We start from the raw sequence: 20982 nt of genomic DNA, 5'->3' as shown, positions 1-20982 counted from the left end.
ATGATTCAGTGGAGCCATGATCTTGTCAATGTACTAATTTACTATAAGGGTGAATATTACTACCCACCCATGCCCTCTCATCCTATTCAATTTTCTTCCATGTTTTCCAATAAATTCTATAGAAGATCTTGCAGTAAGTTGGAGGCCTTCCTTTTAAAGTCATTTAATATTCTTTTAGATAAAAGGGCATCACTTGGACTATTTTTTATCCAAGGCTTTCATGATTACCACTCTGCTTCTTTGATCAAATCTCTCCTTAATAATAGTTTCTGTATTCTTTACTGGTTGTCATTGGTAAAACAAAATAACTCTTTCTGTAGACAACCCTTCCCAAAACAAAAAAAATATATATAGCTTATTTAGGTCTACCAATGATCATTTTAATGAACATTCAGGCTACTCACAATATTGACTAGGTACAGAATATATTTCCCAGAAAAGAGAAACAATGGATAAAGTCTTGGGCCTGGAGTCAGGAATATTTGAGTCCAAATATGACATTTACTAGTTGTGTGACCCTAGGCAAATTACCTGATCTTTGCCTCAATTTCCTCAACTGTAAAATTAGGATAATAATAGCACCTACTTCTCAGGGTTCTTGTAAAGATCAAATGAAATAATATTCATAGAGCTTTGTATAGTGCTTGGGACATAGTAGGTGCCATAAAAATGTGTTTGTTTTTTTTCCTTTTCTCATCCTACATTGTTATTGTTAGACATTTCTATTTATCAGTTTCTTCTCTAGATATAGATATCATCTTTCTTCATATATGTTCTTAGATATTTATGAGTCAAAATGACTTATTCACTTAAAGTTTTTAAAACAATATTTTTGTTACTATACATAAAGCTCTCTTGGTTCCGCTCATTTCACTCTTCATTATTCTTTATTAATAAATGACAATAAAACATCTCTAATATCTTTACATATTTTTCTAAGATCATTGAGATTATTATTTATAATAAGTAATATGTTCCAAGTTCTTCTAATTTTCTTTAATATCTCTCTTTACATTTAGGGCATGTACCCATTTTGACCTTATCTTGGTAAATGGGGTGAGATACTGGTTTATGCCAATATATGAAAGGAAAACACATTGAGGGAGAAGAACCAATGTTCTTCTATGCTGAATTCTATGCTGAATCAAATGCATTACCACAGTCAAACAGTGAACTGCAGAACTGAGGAAAAGAAAGGTTAAGTTACTTGCTTAGAATCACACAACTAGTATCTGAGGATGGATTTGAACTGATATTCTCTTGACTTCAGGCCCAGTGCTCTATACATTGTCACCTAACTGCCTCCCAACCCACAAAGCATTTTCTATATCTTTCAGGTAATTGTGTACATATGAAGGAATGGTGAAAACATGAGTAAATTCTTTTTCTGTTCTAATTTTATCGGAGATGCCTATGAAATTGTAACACTAGAACTATGAAAGACCTTTAAGATCATTAGATTAGTGGCATCCATCTCAAATGTCACTAAATTGTATATACAGAAAAAACACAGTAACATTGTTTTTCTATTATATTTTTATTTTGTTAAATATTTCCTAATTTAATTTTAACCTAGTTCAGAGAACACTTGGGAGAGTTGTAGCACTTGCTGCAGGTTTGACACCTTTGATGAACAATCAACCTCATTTTGTAATGAGAAAAATGACCTCAAATTCACACAGAGAGTAAACAGCTAAGAAATGATTTGAACTTGGACCTCTAACTCAAATCCAGAACTCACTGTACTACATAGAATTAGGATGACTCAGTGCTAGTTCTTGAAATGATTTGATAAATGTAAATAAAAACAAGAAAGTGGACTTATATGTCAGGAGCTTTGGGATCTTCTCAGTCACTTCATTTAGTAATCATGCTGTCCATAATTTTTTATTTTTATTATTTTTAAACTTCATTTTATAGAATAGTCTAATAAATTCATATACAATATGTTCAGCTGTTTCACAATAAATAGGCACTACCTTAAATTTCTGATTATATTCTTCCAAAAAAAAAAAAAACAGAGGCTGTAAATATTTTTGTCTATTTTCTCTTTCTTTGATTTCTCTGAGATGATGGTCCAACAATGGTATCACTATGTCAAATAGTATATTCCATTAAGCAAATTGTAGGCATAGTAGCAAATCATTTTCCTGAATTATTTTTCATTAATATGTTCATGAAGAAGGCATTTATGGGTTTGTTTTCCTGCAGTCCCTCAAAAATTTGTCATTTTTCCTTTTGTGTTTTTGACAATTTTGCCAATAAAATATCTCTAAGGTGGAAACTCAGCCTGAATTTAACTTTTTTCTTAGTTCATAAAGATTGAAGTTTCTGATCACTCTAAAAGATTTTAACTTTCATTTTTTGACTCTAAATTAATTATATTGTCTATGTTTTTATATACCAACCTTTGCAATGAAGTTATCATATATGTATCAATATATGTGTTGATTCAAATGGAGTATTTTGTCACATTCATCACAGAATTTCCCTACTTATTTATTTTTAGCAACAAAAAACTGGTTCAGAAACTACAATATATTTATTGTGACAATTTAGCTTATGCTCAAAATGAACACTGCAAAGCAAGACCAAATGTTGTTTTTTTTCTTTGAAGAGTGTCCATTCTTTCACTTAACTTCAACTTCCTTAAATTTTCTGTTTACTTTTGTACTGAGGTGAATATATTAATATGGTTTCAATTACTTACAATATCTTCAATTTGTTGCCAGGAAGACATGAATCTCATGTTTAGAGTAGCAACAGCTAAATTAATGCTCTAAAATCTTTGTGATTTTAAAGACCTATTTTCTTTTATACTACTATATCATTACTGTAGAAACAGAATGGGTTTACAAAACTGAAGGCCACTTGTATTGCAACAAAGAAAAAATTGTACTAATAACTGAAAGATATTTGACTTGTACAGAATTTAAAGAATAGAAGAAAAAAGTTCAGTAACCAGAGACTATCATAAGGAAAAAAAAAATAAGATGACTACTTAGGTATTCTTGGGAATAAATGCTATAATTTTGAAAATATAAAAGTCTAATAAAGCATAAAATTCAAATGACGTGAAAATTTATATGATATATTTTCTGACCATTTTAATGGAATATGTCCTGATTGATTCAGTTTGGTTAAAGATGACTGAATTAAATTAATTGAGCAATATTAAACTATGTCTGAAATGATACTAAGGCAATTGATAAAGAACTGATAAACAGAAATATGTATAGAATGATTTTATATTTGTGTTTGTGTGTGTGTGAAGAGAAGAAAAAAAAAGAAATTTGCATGAGAAAAATAAATATGTAAAAGCAATAGCAAATTTTGCATAATATTTTTGCAATTTCATACGTAATCATCTTTTTTTATTCTACCATGTTATGGAAATACTTGTTTCATTTCATAAAAAAATATAAAAATTACATAATACTAAAATATGTGATATATACAAAAATATATACATATTTCTTTGTGTATACACATATATCCAACCATCTGAACCTGTGATTTCAAATGTAGAAAATTTATACACTGATAGAGCAGCAACTTGTAGCTGAAAGTTTTACAGAGTTGCCTGCATGGTTAGAGATATTCCCCATAGTTACAAAGTTTGCAAGTCATAGTGACTTGAATATTGATCTTTCCAACTCCAAGGCTATCTCAAAACACCATACTATGTTTCTTATATATGTTACATACACATACACACACACACATACACAAGATGTATATATGTCTAGTCATTAAACAAGCATTATATATATATATATATGAATATATGTATACATATAATCATACACACACACATATATGCTTATAATGCCTTTACAGAAATATTACATTATCGATGTCAATTTTGTTTAGTAAGACACATATGTCTTATATTGCATTTTTCCCACCTGAGCATACATGAGAATTACTATATCTTAATCACTATTCCTAGCCTCTAGCTAGCATAATGCATAATAAACAGTGCAATAAGTAAACACAAGTGTTGAAAAATTTTAAAGTTAAAAAAGTATTTAGTGAATGGCCTTACCTCCATAAACAATCCCAAATTGTCCTGAACCCAGTACTTCATCTGGAAAGATCTGATATACTGTACTAATATCCTGTTGGTATAAGCACGGTATACAACAACTATTAGCTGAAGGCAAAAAAGTCAAAACTGATCATTAAAATAGATGTTTCAAAAATGTTTTAATGAGAAGTATCCTACATGTAAACAGAAACAAAAAAGATATATGCAGACATACATACCTATATATGTGCATATATGGATATGTGTATAAGTAATCATATACATACTAGTGTTACATAGTTGTTAAGTATTAAAAGTCAACAGAATGGTATGGAAGTCAAAACAATTTTTATTTAGGAAAAAAGGAAATAAGTATTTACTAAACACCTAATAGGTTCCTGGCACATTACATGTGTTATTTCATTTGATTTTTATAACTCTGGGAAGTAGGTGGTATTATGATCCTGATTTTGCAGCTAAGGCAGTGACTGCCCAGGATCACAATGTTATCAAGTGTCTCAGGTCAGAATTGAACTCAGGTTTTTACTGACTTCTGGCTCTATCCTCTGTGCCATCTAAGAGCTTCACAAATAGAGTTAAAAGTGCCCAGGACAAGGGACATGCTACTTTACCCTGGCCAGATCACATCTAGAATATACTGTAATCAGTCCTAGATAATAGAATTTGAGTAGGGCATTGTTAGAAGGTAGAGACTATCCAGTGAACCATCAAAAATTCATTAATGGCAATTCTTCCCCCCACCCATGCCCCCCCAAAAAGGACTAACTGGCTGAAGGAACCAGGAATATTTAGTTTGTAGAAGAGTATCTCAGGTAATGATCATGATTACTGTTTCCAAGTATCTGAAGTTTCATCAAGCAGAAGGAACATTACATTTGTTCTTCTTGGTTCTCAAAAGCTGAAGTAGGAATGACTGAAAGGCACTGATGTAAGGTTTGTGCAGGTAAGAACTACCTTGAAGAAAAGGAGGAAAACTTCTAAGAACCATGAAAAAAGGAAGCTGGGTAACTTCTCAAAAATCACAGAATCTCAAGAGTTCAAAAGGTCCTCAGAAACTATTTCAATTCTCCTCACCTGAATCAGGAATATCCTCAAATTAGACGACAGATATGTGCTCATCCAGTCTCTGCTTGGCAATCTTCAGAGCTGGGAAACTCACTATTTCCAAAGAATGCACATTCCATTTCGAAAGGTCTAATAGTTAGGAATATCTTCTTTATATTAATCTGTAATTTACTTCTTTGAAGTTTGATCTACTTAGAATAATTCTGCTTTCTACAACTTGGCAAACAAGTCTAATTTCTTTTCCATGAAATGGACATTCAAATACTTGGGAAAAAAATGAAAACATGTCTTACTTTCACAAATCTTCTATTCTCTAAGCTAAATGTCCCCAGTTACTTTAAACATGATGATCTAACCTAAATACAAATGTGTTTCCACCAGAGCAGAACACAGAGGGGCTTTTTTGCTTGGGCATGATTATGAAGCCTAAGATCACAGATATTCATTAGCTATCACATCATATCAGAGAAGCAACTTGAATCTGGAATCCATTAAAAAATTCACATCCTATTTAACCATTTTCAACCCCCTTTCCAGACTACTTAAATTTGATACTAGTAAAGTGGATTTTTAAAATCGCAAATCTAGAATTTTTTATTGATCCTTACTGTAACTTATTTAATTTGATTCAGCAAATAATTCCACTGTGTTGAGGCCTTTGACAACCTAAACTTTGCCAGCCAACATATCAACTAACCCTTTGGGTCCTTTTATTTGCAAGCTTTTAACTGAGGGCTTGAAATCTAACTGGAAATGTCAACATTTCAGTAACTTTAACCTTATTTCTTAAAGAATAATTAAAACCTCACTGCCCACCCCTGGGGAAAGTAATCCTCATTCTCAGAAAATCACATCCTGGTAGGGGTGGGGGTGATTGAAAAGGAAATGAATTGAGTTCAAAGGAAAGGCATGGGAAAGAGAGAGAGAAATTGGTGAGAATTAAAGGCTGAGGAGTTGATAAGTTAAATTACCTTAACTTCCTTTCCCAAGAGATGAGGTATAGGGGAAAAAAATGAATTAAAAAACAATTTAAAAGGAGACTAGCTAAGACAGTGACTTTGAAACTATAGACATTTGAAAAGAATTTAAGATCTTTTCTCATTATGTATGGATGTGTGTATTCCAGAGATTCATGCAGCAATTAGTTAATGTCTCTTTACTGTTAATGGAATTATCTGAGACCTTAAGAGTGAACCATTAGTATAAAGTATTTAACATTTGCCTGCAATATGCAAGAACTCAAGTGGAGAAAGCAGATTCAAAATTGGACACAAAGGCTAAAACAGACTAATCCGTAGGCACTATCAGAAGGATATTATAAATCAAAAAAAAAAAATTATATATCAGAGTTTAAAGGGCATTAAATATCAGGGAATCCTGATTTTAATTTGGGATAGATTATTCTATATAAATGACAACAGTGCTGAAGATACCTAATGAGGGGGTTTATTTGTATTCTGAGATATGGTGAACATAATCATGATGCTGTGATTCATTCCCTTGACAATTTTATAGATGTCTATTATATTTTCTTTTAGCCTTTATCCTTTGCAATCAAAAATAATTTGTTCAAAATTCTGTCCTGTCAGGTCCATTTGACCATCAAGTCCTTGAATCTTCTCAAACATTTGGAAGTTTTAAGTTTCAGATACAAAACTGTATTTTCTCCCTCTATTCTTCAAAATGACTGTTCCAACTTAGAATAGGAATAGTCATCTGCAAATTTTCTGGGAGGAATAAACTAATAACAACTCAAATTTAATAGAAGTAAACAAAGACCTATTCTAGGATGCAACTACCTCAAAGGGAAAATAAGTACTCACTTTCCTGGATAACTTCTACTTTCTACATTTTTTTCTTGGATTCATAAGAGACCTAACACTCTTTGTAAGCTGACTTGTAGCTGAGACTACAGAAATTCTCTCTATCTTTATTGTGGAGATACTAAATGTCAAGTAATTCTTATGAAAGCTTACAAAAACATCCATTGAGTTAGAAAACTTTAGCACTGGATGACATTACATTAAATTAGATTTTTAAAAGTGTGTGTGTGTGTGTGTGTGTGTGTGTGTGTGTGTGTGTGTGTGTGTGTGTGTGTGACTAAATAGGCTAAAAGCAGTATGCTGTGCCATAATAATGAGGGATCAATGTCAAAGCTTATTTTTTCTACTTGCCTTTGGGAAAAAAATATCCTGAGAAAAACAAAAACATGGCAAACTATAAAATTTCAGAGTAGCATGGATCTGTACTGTACTATACAGATAACAAACTCAAAGATGGTGTCCCTATGGTGTGACTAAGTAGATGTGTAAAGTACAATCCATCAAATTTTCCTAAGCCTAACTTCAGAGTGTGCAAATGACAAATAGTATTTTTAGGCCCTTACCATATAATGCAGCCTTTAAAAAAACAGCTGCCAAAGGATCAGAATAAAGGAATTTTTTGGATGCTACTGTTGACATGATTTTTCCATCTAATACTCAACATATTTTCTTCATATGAAATGTAAGATATAAGGCCTGAGTTCAAAACAAGTTCCTGATGCTTAGTATTCATGTGATCTTGAACAAAACATTTAACCTTACTGAGTCTTAGCAAAATGAGACTCCGGGATCACATTCAGGCTCTATATCTATGGTCCTGCAATATTATTATCATTTCTTATAAATAGGGAAACTCTGTCTCAAAGCTGTTAGTCAATTTATATACAATCATTTAATAAGAAGTCACATCAATATAGAATTTAAAAATTTGTAAATACTTTTCTGGAAACAAGATTACATAAGCATTGTGAGTCTTATTATTCCTGTTTTACAAATAAAGATCTAAATAATTTATCTAAGGTCTCAAAACTATAGTGAAGATCAGAATTCAAATTCAGGTTTTTACAAAAGCCAGTTCTGGTGCTTTTTCTATTGCCCCATGCTCTGCTGGGAGCAGCTAGATGGCACAATAAATAGAATGCTGGGCCTGAACTTAGGACCCTTTTTACTGAGGTCTGTCTAATCTAGCCTCAGACACTTAACTAGCTATAATAAGAAAACCCCAGATGGGGGTCATGAAGAGTTAAACATACTAAAATGGTCAAACAACAACTTTGTGCAGCCAGCAAAACTGGGTTCAGCTTGCTTCTAGAGACTCATACTCCATTTGGCAAATTTGGCCCAGCAAAGACAGAAAATGGAGAAAAATTTCTCAGTGTGTATATGAAGAGAAATTCTGCAATAATGTCTAGAACTGGTTGGTTCTTAGCATAAAGTCTATAAACTTGTGTGTGTGTGTGTGTGTGTGTGTGTGTGTGTGTGTGTGTGTGTGTGTGTAGGGACTGGGACAGAGAACTATTTCAATATAATTAGTTTCCACTCTAATTCTATGTATTTTATTTTTTGCATTTAAAATATTATCTGAGAAGGGGTTCATAAGCTTCATCAAACTGCTAAAAGGATATATCTGAGCCCCCAAAGTTAAAGAATCCTTGTTGTAAAGTTTCATGGAAAAGGATTTATCCATATTCATCACATTTGACCCTCTGTGAAGTGTTGCCAATAAGAATTATTAAAATAATTATTTTGTTTGCATTTTTTCTTAAACAATTCTCCCTACTTTTAAAAACAATTAACTCTCAAATACTCACCACATTTTCTTGAATCTGACAATTTGATACAGAGATACTGATAGATATGTCTCCTGGAATTATACATATAACAAAAAAAAGTCAATAAAGATTATTTCTGGAGTTAATGCCAAAGAAAATTAAATTATATTGCTTGTCTATTTTAAGGTAAATCAAAATAATTATATTTTCTAATGAAATTCCCATTAGGTAGTTTTTAATCTTCCTTAAATTATAGAATTCCTCCTTGCAAGCATTAATTTTATTTATTTATTTGCTGAGGCAATTGGAATTCAGCGACCTGCCGAGGGTCACCCAGCTAGGAAGTGTTAAGTGTGTGAGATCACATTTGAACTTAGGTCCTCCTTATTTCAAAGCTGGTGCTCTATCCACTGTACCACCTAGCTGCCCTTCAAGTGTTAATGGGCTTTTAGCATATAGAAACACAGACTGGGAGAATAGAATAACAAATGCATCACTTTTACTTCTCAAACATAGAAGATATATATCAACTTCATGATTAGGAGAAATACCTCAAAATTTTAAAAAAAATCACCATTTCAGAGAAAATAGATGCCTAATAATCTACACTTTTCTCATTTACCTTTCAATGCCTCCATACAGTTGATCTGTGACACTAAGTTCTTAACTGATGACTGATCAGTCATCAGCTATTGGGAGCAGACTGTGATTCATTAACAGTTTTTTGGTACCTACTGTGTGCAGAGAACCAAGCTAGGTAGGACTGAAGGAAATGTTTCACATTGATTCTGTCTAAAATAGCAGAACTCTTTCTTATATGCCTGTCACAATCAGGGTCATTATAGCACCTTATTCTTTCATGAACTATAGTCCTAGACCGGTATTGATGTTTGAGTCAAGCAAGAATGATTCACATAAATGTGCTATAACTTTATTATATGAATTTTTAAAAGTTGATAGTAAAATAGTATTTCTTAAAAATATATATTTTCTTGGGATTGTGACATACCAAGATACCAAATGTTTCTAAATGGTAGGTTATATCCTTTGGATTAAGTGTTTATTTTATCATTGGAACATCACAGCAACATATGGAGAGGCTGAAGAGGATAAGAAACAGGACTGCCATCTTTTTACAACATCCCTAATCAAATGGACATGATATTAAAGCATATGTAATGAAAGAGACTGAAAGGAAGTCAGACTCACTGTGTAAACTTGATCCTGATCCAGGGGGGGCTCCTTTTGGAATGACGGGCATAAGAGCATGTTGAATAGCCATCTCCCACATTCTGGCTACATCAATACCAACCCCACTGGTAAGTATGCTGTTGTTTGGTGGAGGGCTTGAGGGACTGACTACATTTTCTCCCACATAGTAGACAACATGTTCTGTAGTTATTTCAAAACAATGGGGATTGGCCCCATTAGGAATTAAAGAAAAAGTTTTTGCAGGTTCCAGGGATAAAATTTCAGATAGAGGAATTTCCTAGGGAATAAATGATTATATGCAGATTATCAAAACTATGTAAACAGAAAGAATTTTTTAAATAAATCTTCCTGAGACATATCAATAAACATCATGAAAAGCAACCATTAGTTATCATTTCTATTGTTGACAGGCATTTAATTAAAAAACACATGAATTTTTATCATACATTGGCACTATAATCTTCATTCTACAGAAAACAATCTTCTGAGTCTACAATAAATAAATGAGAGGTCTTGTTTTTTTATTTTAATATACTTCAAAATTAATTTAAGTGAAAAGTACTATATAAATGCAGAACTCAGAAAATTAATATTCTGAAGACACATGACTTTTTTGAGTATGCTAAACAACTATAAAAATAAAATTAGAGTTTCTAAATTACAATTATTGCTGCAACATAAAAAGATTAGTGAGTAAATCTTAATAGCAATCTTGAGGGTCCCTGATATAAGAAGCATAAGTTTTTGCTGGATAACATTTCATTGTCCCTTTTCTTACTATTTCAAAGATAAAGACAGTTTAGGACAAGATACAAGAAGAGAGAAAATGCATTATAATAGAACAAACATAAAACATTCCTAATATTTAGTGCTCACCTAATGGTGAAAAGGATTCATTTACTTACTGATAAACAAATAATATAATCTTAACTTTAAGACTAACAAAATAATCCACACAGAATTTATGCCAACTTTTCTTCTTAGCTGAGAAGTGAATAATGTTTAATCAAGCAATTTCAAATTATTTTCGTTAATCTAGAGTGTTGATTTAGATAAAATCCCTCAGTGGATCTGGTCTCATGTCTAAAACAGAACTGGGCAGAACTAAAAGATTGATTAATAAATTAAATAAAAGGTCTAGAATATTTCTTCAAATTGCCTTCCAGAATGTATAATATATATGGCAATATGAAGCACTAGATTATATTTAGAATAAGCAGAGAGGTCTTCAGTTGAGAAAATATTCTCTCAGATTCTCCTTTAGAAGAAGCATCCTTATGAAGTAGAAAGGAGATTTGCCTCTAATAATAATTATGGATGCCATTTATCTAATACTTTAATATTTGCAAACTACTTAACTCATAGCTGACCCACAAGAAGAATATTGTGTATTAATTTCCCCATTTCTCAGATGAGGCAAATGAAGTCTAGAAAAGTCAACACTTTGGGGTGGAGAAGAGGAGGGATTGGGGAACTGCCTAAAAAAGAAATGACTTCTCCCACAATCACAGAGCTCAGTTGGGAAATTAGGATTTCTTGACTTAAAATCCAAAGCTCCTTTTCACTTTGCCTCCACACTCATGGCAAAGCATACAATTCTTTATCTCTATAAGATTTCTTTAACTTTAAGAAAGTGTGTGTGTGTGTGTGTGTGTGTGTGTGTGTGTGTGTGTGTGTGTGTGTGTGTGTGTGTGTAAAGAGAGAGAGAAAAGAGAGAGAGAGACAGACAGACAGACAGACCCTGGATATCTTAAAATCAGCCAGAGTCAGGATGCAGTTGTGGTCAGGGGATTAGATCTAGCAATCTCCATACCTCCTTCCTCTCTCTTTACCTCCACAAGAATCAATCAATCTCCTCTTCCTACTCCACCCACTGATTTCACTTCCCCTTCTTTGTCCACACCCACCGATCCAGCCTGCACAGAATAGTTGGGGAGGGTCATCCTTCAAACATGTGGTAATAGAGAATTGTCCAATTAGTGATTAGCCTCATGTGCTAGGTTACCTTGCATCTGCTCAGTTCTAGCCCCCCTCCCTTTCCTCCCTCCTTCCCTCCCTCTCTCCCTCTCCCTCTCCCTCTCCCCCTCTCTCTTCCCCCCCTTCTCTCTCTCTCTCTCTCTCTCTCTCTCTCTCTCTCTCTCTCTCTCTCTCTCTCTCTCTCTCTCTCTCTCTCTCTCTCTCTCTCCCTTTATATATATATAGAGAGAGAGAGATAGATAGATAGATAGATAGATAGATGTATGTATGTATGTATATATGCATGTATTTCATGGCAAACTCTTATGCTAAGGGAAATGGAATTCTTCTGATGAGATGTTAGGCCATAACTTCATCTTTTAGAGAATTCAAACTGAACAGAAAAAGGAATTTCATGAAATTGTGATACAGAAATTGAAGCAAGAAATATAATTTTTAAATGGGCTAAATATGAAAGTCCACAAGAAAATTGTCATATGTCAACATGAGAAAATGTCAAAAAGTGATACACAATAAAAATAAAGCCATTCTTCCTTACCTTGTAATATTTGCTTCCAGTATCATTTTGAAAGAGTGTGATACATTTGCTGTCTAATCTCCAATAATGTCGTTTCCTCTGTAATAATAATAAAAAAAAATTACAATTTCCCACAAACTTTCAAATAACACAGAATTAGGAGAAACAATACATTTTATAATAATGCTTTTTGACTGTTTAAAGTATAAGATAATGAAATAGTAACAGGTAACAAGTAAGAAAAAACAGGAAAGATATTGCAACACTTTGCAAAAACTCATCATTTTACCACATCAGAATGTCACATTAACTCAGACCAATTGCGGATCTATACTCTGTCTCTAACTACAAGTTATCTTGTGGAACAAAATGCTTCATTTCTGCAATGATGACTCAGGAAATCAAGAATTTATTTCAAATATCTCAATCTTTCTTTTATTCCATAAGAGACTTAGACTTACTCTGGTAATTTAATGGCTCTATAAATCATCCAAGGTAAGTCATCTTCTAATCTGATGTGATGCTTACCTTAATATAGTGGAAAGAACTCTAGCTTTTGAATCAGAGTACCTGAAATCAAATCCTTTCTGTATTATTTCATAGAAGAAGTTATTTTGCCTCTAAGGGAGTCAGTTTTCCTTAGCTGTCAAATTAGGAATTTGAATTACATGGTTAAAATATATATTTTATGACAGCTCTCTGATTCTATGATCCTCCCATATTATGTAGAAGATATATTTAAAATGCTGGAATTACTTTTTACTTTTTAGCATTTCAGGAATATCACCACATCTCTTAAGTTATCCATTTATTCACTCTTATTCTTACTACATGATTGTCTCACCTTCTTTTCTGATTATAAATATCTTGAATATTCTTTTGTTTTTAAAATCATTTTTTATAAATAAGTATCCTTCAACTCATCACTAGCCATTTCTATTACCTTTTCACAAAAATAAAAGAATAGGTATTAAATAATATTTGATCTGAGAATTATTTAACAATTAATTAATATCTAACATCATTATATTTAATATTTTATTAATATTAATTTTAATTTAATATTTAAGCCACTGGAGTATATTTTATAAAGGAATGGCATGGCCAGACTTGTGTTCTGGAAAATCACTTTGACATCTGGATGGAGAAACAGACCAAATAGGAAGATTTTGTAATAATATTCTAGGCAAGAAGATAGAGCCAAGATGGCATAGTAAAGGCAGGAATTCACTTGAGCTCTTCTCTAGACATTTTATAGTAATGAATCTAAACAAATCCTAGAGTGGCAGAAACCATAAAATGATGGCATAAAACAATTTCCCAGTCCAAAAACAACTTAGAAGGTTGATCAGCATTTGAAAATTTTATAGAATTATTTTCTTCAATAAATTATTGTATATCCTTTTTTATTTGACCAATTCTGCTTTTCAAGGCATTCTTCTCTTCACTGAATTTTTATGCCTCTTTTACCATTTTGTCTATTCTGGTTTTTAAAGTATCATTTTTTGGTGTTTTTTTTTGGGGGGGGGTTGTGTCTCTTACCAAACTGTTGACTTTTTTTTCCTGAATTTCTTGGGTCACTCTCATTTTTTATCCTAGTTTTTCTTCTACCTCTCTTACTTGATTTTTAAAAATCCTTTTTGTGCTCTTCCATGATCTGAAATTAAGCTTTTCACAGTTTATCAACACACATTCTTACTGTTAATGTTTATAATATATTTCTGATTTTGTTTGTTTCTCTCAGCATCAGTCCATGTAGATCTTTCCAGGTCTTTCTAAAAATCTGCTTGTTCATCATTTTGTATAGAACAATAATATACAATTATCTTCACATACTACAACTTATTCAACTATTCCCCAAATGATGAACATCTACTAATTTTCCAATTCTTTGCTATCACAAAAAAGAGCTGCTACAAACAGTTTTGTAGATGTGGGTCCTTTTCCCTCCTTTATGATTTACTTGGGATATAGACACAGTAGTGGCATTGCTGGATCAAAGCATATGCACAGTTTGATAACCCTTTTGGCATAGTTCCAAATTATTCTCCAGAATAGTTGGATTATTTCACAATTCCATCAACAATGCATTTGTGTCCGGTTTTTCCCACATCCCCTCCAAGATTTATTATTCCGTTTTCCTGCCATCTTAGCCAATCTGAGAGGTGTGAGATGGTACCTCATAATTGTCTTAATTTGCATTTCTCTAATCAATAGTGATTTAGAGCATTTTTTCATATGATTACAGATAGATGGCTTTAATTTCATCACCTGAAAATTGTCTGTTCATATCTTTTGACTATCTGTCAATTGGGAAATGATTTGTATTCTTATAAATTTAACAGAAATGAGATTTATATCAGAAACACTGACTGTAAAGGTTTGTCCCAGTTTTATACTTCTCTTTTAATCTTGTTTCTATTGATTTTATTTGTACAAAACCTTTTTAATTTAAAGTAATCAAAATTGTCCATTTGCATTTCCTAATGTGCTCTAGTTTTTCCTTAATCATAAATTCCTTCCTTCACCAAAATTCTAATAGGTCTGTTATCCCTGCAAAGATGAATGCTGAAAACTACTTTTGCACATATTTTGAAAAATAAAAAGCTATAATTATATAAAAAGTGAAATGATAAGCAGAATGCTCTCATAAAAACATGGAAAAAGTTACATGAACTGAGGCAAAATGAAATGAGCAGAATCAGGAGAACACTGTACACAGTAAGAAAAATATTTTATGATGATCATCTATGAATAACTTAGCTATTTTCAGCAATTAATGATCCAAGACAATTCTGTAGGACTGATGATAAAAGGTATAGTCCATTTGCAGAGAAAAAAACTGATAAACCCTAAGTGCAGATCAAAGCTACTTTTCCTATATTTTTCTTGGGATTCTTGTCCATATCTTCTTTTATAGAACGACTACATGGAAATGTGTTTTCTATGGCTACATACATATAACTTATGTCAAATTGCTTGCCTTCTCAATGAAGGGAGGAGAAGAGAGAAGAAAAGTATTTGGAACTCCAATTTTTTTAAAGGGGATGTTAAATTGTTTTTACATGTAATTTGGAAAAATAGAATATTAAATAAGATTTAAAAAGTGATAATCCAGTTATGATGAGATAAGAGGCTGAACTAGAGTGGTAGCTCTAGGAATTTTAAGGAGAGGAACTCTGAACTTCAGGTCATGGTAAGCATGTTGCAAAATCTAAAAAGTAATCTGGTACATTCTCTTTTCTTTAAATTCCAGACCTACTTCTCTCTGTCTCTCTCATCAAAATCCAAAAAAAATTCCTTAGCTACTTGGTTTTTATAGTATACATGGATACACAAATTTCTTTGAAGTAACCACAGATTTCACTGAGGAGACATTGTAGAGAACTAGGGTTTGATGCCAATAACCCAATTAAATCTTCAATAGGAGTATATGGCTAACTTCATAATGTATAGATAAATATCTTTTAATATATTTCACACAGAATACTTGTACATATTTTTATAAGCACAGATACCCCTGTTTTATGCCTTGCTTTCATATATTACTGTCTCATTAGACAATATTTGTTGACTGAATTGTCCAGTTGAACAAAGCTTTCTCTGTTGTTATATCGCATCTTGTATAACCAGGATAGTTGAATATATAAATATGGAGAAATGACCGGCTGGAAGACAATGGTTAAGCCTGCATTTTTCTCTAGAGTCAAAGCTTCTGAGAAATCAACATGCACAGTTGAATCTTCTGTTCTTCAGTAAGTCGTGTGATTTGGTAGATGGGTCCTGTTACAGAAAATAAATGACAGAAGCGTGCGGGTTCTTTTTTCTATTTTCTAAGATACACTGAACACATAAAGGATTTTATATCCATGGGGAGATAGGCATATGGATTAGTAATTCCTGTGGTCTCTGGCATATTTTTAGGCATAGAAACATGTTGATAATATTTTCTATTCTTTTGGATCTTTCTCTGAGACATCTTGAACATGTCTTAAAAATTGTCACCTGCGGGATAGATTTCCCTGTACATCTTTAGTTAAGTCTAAGAGTTCTTTTCAGTTTCACCTTTTTAAATATTATTTTTACTTTTAATGTAGCATAGTATAGCATGAACTAAGTCCAAATTCAGTGGTTCCACTGTGGGCAAAGAGGAAAATTAATTCTTATAGAAATGTCAGAATATGTGTTCCAACTAAAATGTTGTTTTTTTCGTTGTTATCTTTCCACTTTCATCTATGCTCCTGAGATGATATAGCTTTTCATCATACCTATGTTATTCCCCCTTTATAAATAGAAAGATTTATGGTAAATTTTGTTTTGTAATCAAAGTTATTTCTGTCTCTATCCCCTTACTCTTTGCTGTTACCAGAAAAAAAAAATACCATAAACAAAGTTAAGGAAAAACAAGGAAATTTTTAACTTTATCTGACCATAGAAGCAGTATTTTGTCTTGAAATGTCACAATGTGGGATCAATGTTGTGGGTTAAAAAAAAACCCTCGTATTTTGGTTTCTTTTTAATGTACTTCATTTGAATTACTGTAATAATATCATTCTTCAGGTTAATGGTTGTACCATTGTATCAATGTATACAAATCCTCCTTTATTTCTCTGAATTGCTTATAGTTATTACATCTTATTAGGAATAATCTATTACATTCATATACCAGGATTGGATCATTATTAATCAATTGTTACTCCCTTTATATCTAACACTAACTACCATATAAAAGTGCTGCTAAGGTGTGCTAGGTGGCACAGCAAATAGAGTGCCAGCTTTAGAGTCAAAAATACATATCTAATCTGGTCTCAATCCTAGGCTGTCACCCTGGACAAGTGACTCAACTCTATTTGCCTCAGTTTCCTCATTTGTAAAATGAGCTGGAGAAGGAAGTGGCAAATCATTCTATTATGTTGTACCAAGAAAACCCCAAATGGGATCATGGAGAGTTGGATGCAACTCAAAAATGACTGAACTATACAACGAACAAAATTGCTGCTATGATATTTTGGTATTCATAGAATCTTTTTTTCCTGTCTTTGAAATCTTTGGATCCCAGGATCTAGATAAAGTAATAAACTGAGTGAAAAGATATGAACAGTTACTTTTTATTACATAATTCTTAAGTATTTTCCAGAATAATTCCATTTCATTCTAGAAAAGATCAGTTTACAACTTAACCAACAGTATATGCCTATGCCTATCTTCTAAGCCCTTTCAACACTGATAGTTTCCTTGGTGGGCAGAGCAGGAAATCTTAATCATTTTGCTGAGTATGACGTGAAATAGGAATTGTTTAAAATTGCATTTCTCTTATTAATGATGTGAAGTATATATATTATGAGAAGATAACAGTTTTGATTCTTTCATCTAGGTTTTTACATGCTTATTTTCCCCTCCACTGCTTTTTACCATTTTGTTTATCATCTTTTTATCCTTTTATGTCTTATAAATGAGATCTTATTACAGACCAATTGTCCATGGCCTCCATTCCTCTTTGCAAGGTGATCAAATGCTGACAAAAGTAGTTTAGATTTCTTTTTGGTCTCTGCATATGGAACTTATTTTACTCAGTGTCAATATCTTTTTCATTTCTACATTTCATAGTCAACACTCTCTTTAGATAAGTCATATTGGTGCTATTATAATTAGATATTTTCTCCTAATTTGAGACTGATTTTGCCCTTGCTCTAACCAGCCAATAACCTGATCATGCATAAGTAGCTGATGCTGAAATGATTCCCAAATCAATAAGTTGTTTTCAATTCTTTCAGAGATTGTCATTTTCATTTTCTATGAGGTTATTCAGTTTCTTCCATATTTGGCACATTTCACAATAAATTTGTCTAAATCTACTTAGATGTTTAAGCTATAATCTCTCCTTGAGACTGCTCAGTGTATGTAAGATATTTAATATGTATGGGAAAGCCTGCCATCTAGGGGAGGGGGGTGGAGGGAAGGAGGGGAAAATTCAGAACAGAAGGGAGTACAAGGGATAATGTTGTAAAAAAAAAAAATTACCTATGCATATGTAGTATCAAAAAAAAAGTTATAATTATAAAATTAATTTTAAAATAAAATTAAAATTAAAAAAAATTAAAAAAAAGAGACTGCTAGTGCATTGTGATATACACCAAGAAGTCACGAGTTTTTAAGGTGAAAAAATAATTTCGAGCAGAATTAAATTTAGAATAGAATCAAAAGTTATGTCTGATGGCCATTTTTGTTACCAGAACTCTTTTTATAGTATGGAGAATTCTGAACCTCAAAAACTCATCTATAAAATAAGTTTAAGTGTAGTCTGAGGTTCTGAAGGGTTAAGTGCTTGCCAAGGGCCACACAGATAATATGTAACAGAGGCAAAATTTAAACAGAGATTTTCCTGACTCTGCTATAACAGCTCTTAGTACAAGGACCATTAAAAAGAAGAAAAAAAAAAAAAATACAATTTATGTTCAAACCTAAAATGACTCAGTTTGGTAATTTTTAAACAATTTTTGAAAAGAACAAAAAGTCACTTCCGGGGGTAGAGCCAAGATGGCGGAGTAAAGCCAGGAAGCTGCTGGAGCTCCCCCAGTTTCCCTCCAAAACCACATGAAACCAATCCTCTGAACAGTCTGATGGAAGGAAACCCTTCTCCAGTTCAAGAGAGACTGGAAAAACTTCAACAAAGGTCAGTCTCACCAGTATGAAAAGGGTGCTCAGCCCAGCTTAGAGAGACTCTGAGAAAGTCTAAGAGGGCATTAATCCCAGCAAACCAGGGACTAAGCCCCTCAGTCCTGGCTCAGCAGAGGAGCACAGCAAGGGGCACCCTCTAGTCCCAGCTCAGAAAGCAAACTGGGAAACCAGGCTGTTTCCTGAACGCAGCAAGCAAAGCTACTCCTGCAAACACAAGGGGGCGCTGAGCTCAAAACCAGGACTCAGAGCTGCACAGGAAGCTTGGGACAGCGCCCCCTACACTCCAGGAGCAGAGCTACACCTTAAAGTAAAAAAAAAGGGAAAATACCAAAAGAAAAGGAAAGAAAATGGGCAAAAATCAGAAAAGGATCTTAACCATGTAAAGTTACTGTGGTGACAGGAAAGACCAAAACATAATGTCCACAGAAGAAATCTCGAGGAGTGATATGGATTGATCTCAAGCCCAAAGAGGATTCTTGGAAATGCTCATAAAAGACTCCAAAAGACAAATGAGAGAGAGAAGAAAAAATGAAAAAGGAAAGGTATGCAGAAGAGAGTCAAGAGCTTGGAATAGGAAAGAAAAAATAATTGTCTGAAGAAAACAACTCCTTAAACAGTAGAACTAACCAAATGGAAATAGATATGCAAAAATTAACTGAAGAAAATCACACATTAAAAACTAGAACAGGTCAAATGGAAGCTAACGACTTTGTGAGAATCAGTCAAACAAACTAAAAAGAAGGAAAAAATGGAAGAAAAATATGAAATACCTCATCAACAAAACAGCAGACCTGCAAAATAGATCTGGAAGAGACAATTTAAAAATTATTGGTACCTGAAGAATATGACCAAAAAAAAAGAGCCTGGATAGCATTCTACAAGAGATCGTTAAGGAAAATTGCCCCAATATTCTAGAAAGAGGGGGAAATACTGATTGAAAGTATCTATTAATCACCTTCAGAAAGAGATCTCACAAGGAAAACTGCAAGGAACATTGTTGTAAAACTTTAAAACTATAATCTCAAAGAAAAAATATTGCAAACTGCCATATAAACATAACTCAAATTCAAGAAGTAAAATATCAGGATTACCCAGGATCTGGTAGTTTTTACAAAAAAAAATCGGAACACCTGGAATACCATATTCTAGATTGCAATGAAATAAAATAAAATAAAATAAATTACTTGAATAGTCCCATTTTAAGAAAAAAATCGAACAAGTCATTAATGAATCCACTAAGAAAAAATTTCAAAGGCCATCTGGATTCACAAGTGATTTTTACCAAATATTAAAAGAACAATTAGTTCTAATATTATATAAACTATTTGAGAAAATAGGTAAAGGAGCAAAGCCAAATTCCTTCTGTAACATAAATACAGCACTGATACCTAAACCAGAAAGAGCCAAAATAGAGGAAAAAAAATTACAGACCATTCTCCCTATAGCTTGAAGCAAAAAATTTAAATAAATTATTAGCAAAGAGAATAAAGCAACTTATTACCCTATAACCAAATGGGGTTTATACAGGAATGCAGGGCTGGGTCTGTCATAAAGAAGGAGGGCAGCTAGTTAAATAGAGTACCAGCCCTGAAGTCAGGAGGACTGAGTTCAAATTTAGCCTCAAGACACTTAATACTTCCTGGCTGTGTGGCACTGGGCAAGGCACTTAACCCCAATTGTCTCATCAAAAATAAATAAATAAATAAAGATAAAGTAGGGGAAAGGACCTATATAAACAAAAATGTTTGTAGCAGCTCTTTTTGTGGTAGCAAAGAATTGAAAAATGAGTAGATGCCCATTAGTTGTGGAATGTTTGAATAAGTTGTGGTATATAAAGTTGAAAGTATATAATTATTCTATAAAAAATGATGAACAAACTGATTTAAG

General features: G+C 32.7%; 1 protein-coding gene across 7 annotated transcripts in view; it reads right to left on the bottom strand.

Annotated features, from left to right (window-relative positions):
- The window catches only part of PRKD1 (protein kinase D1), a 397745-nt gene that overhangs the window by 54566 nt on the left and 322197 nt on the right, over positions 1–20982 (bottom strand). For all 7 annotated transcript variants that reach the window (XM_074289587.1, XM_074289589.1, XM_074289592.1 and 4 more), the window contains 4 exons: positions 12439–12516; positions 9921–10200; positions 8751–8803; positions 4049–4121 (listed from right to left, as the gene is read on the bottom strand). In XM_074289587.1, coding sequence (XP_074145688.1) covers positions 4049–4121; positions 8751–8803; positions 9921–10200; positions 12439–12516 — 484 coding nt within the window. The remainder of the gene's footprint in view (positions 1–4048; positions 4122–8750; positions 8804–9920; positions 10201–12438; positions 12517–20982) is intronic.

Source organism: Sminthopsis crassicaudata, chromosome 2 (assembly GCF_048593235.1).
Source record: "Sminthopsis crassicaudata isolate SCR6 chromosome 2, ASM4859323v1, whole genome shotgun sequence".
In the NCBI taxonomy this organism is placed as follows: Eukaryota; Metazoa; Chordata; class Mammalia; order Dasyuromorphia; family Dasyuridae; genus Sminthopsis; species Sminthopsis crassicaudata.
The sequence above is the reverse complement of the archived record's forward strand: the minus strand, read 5'-3'. Positions and strand labels throughout refer to the sequence as shown.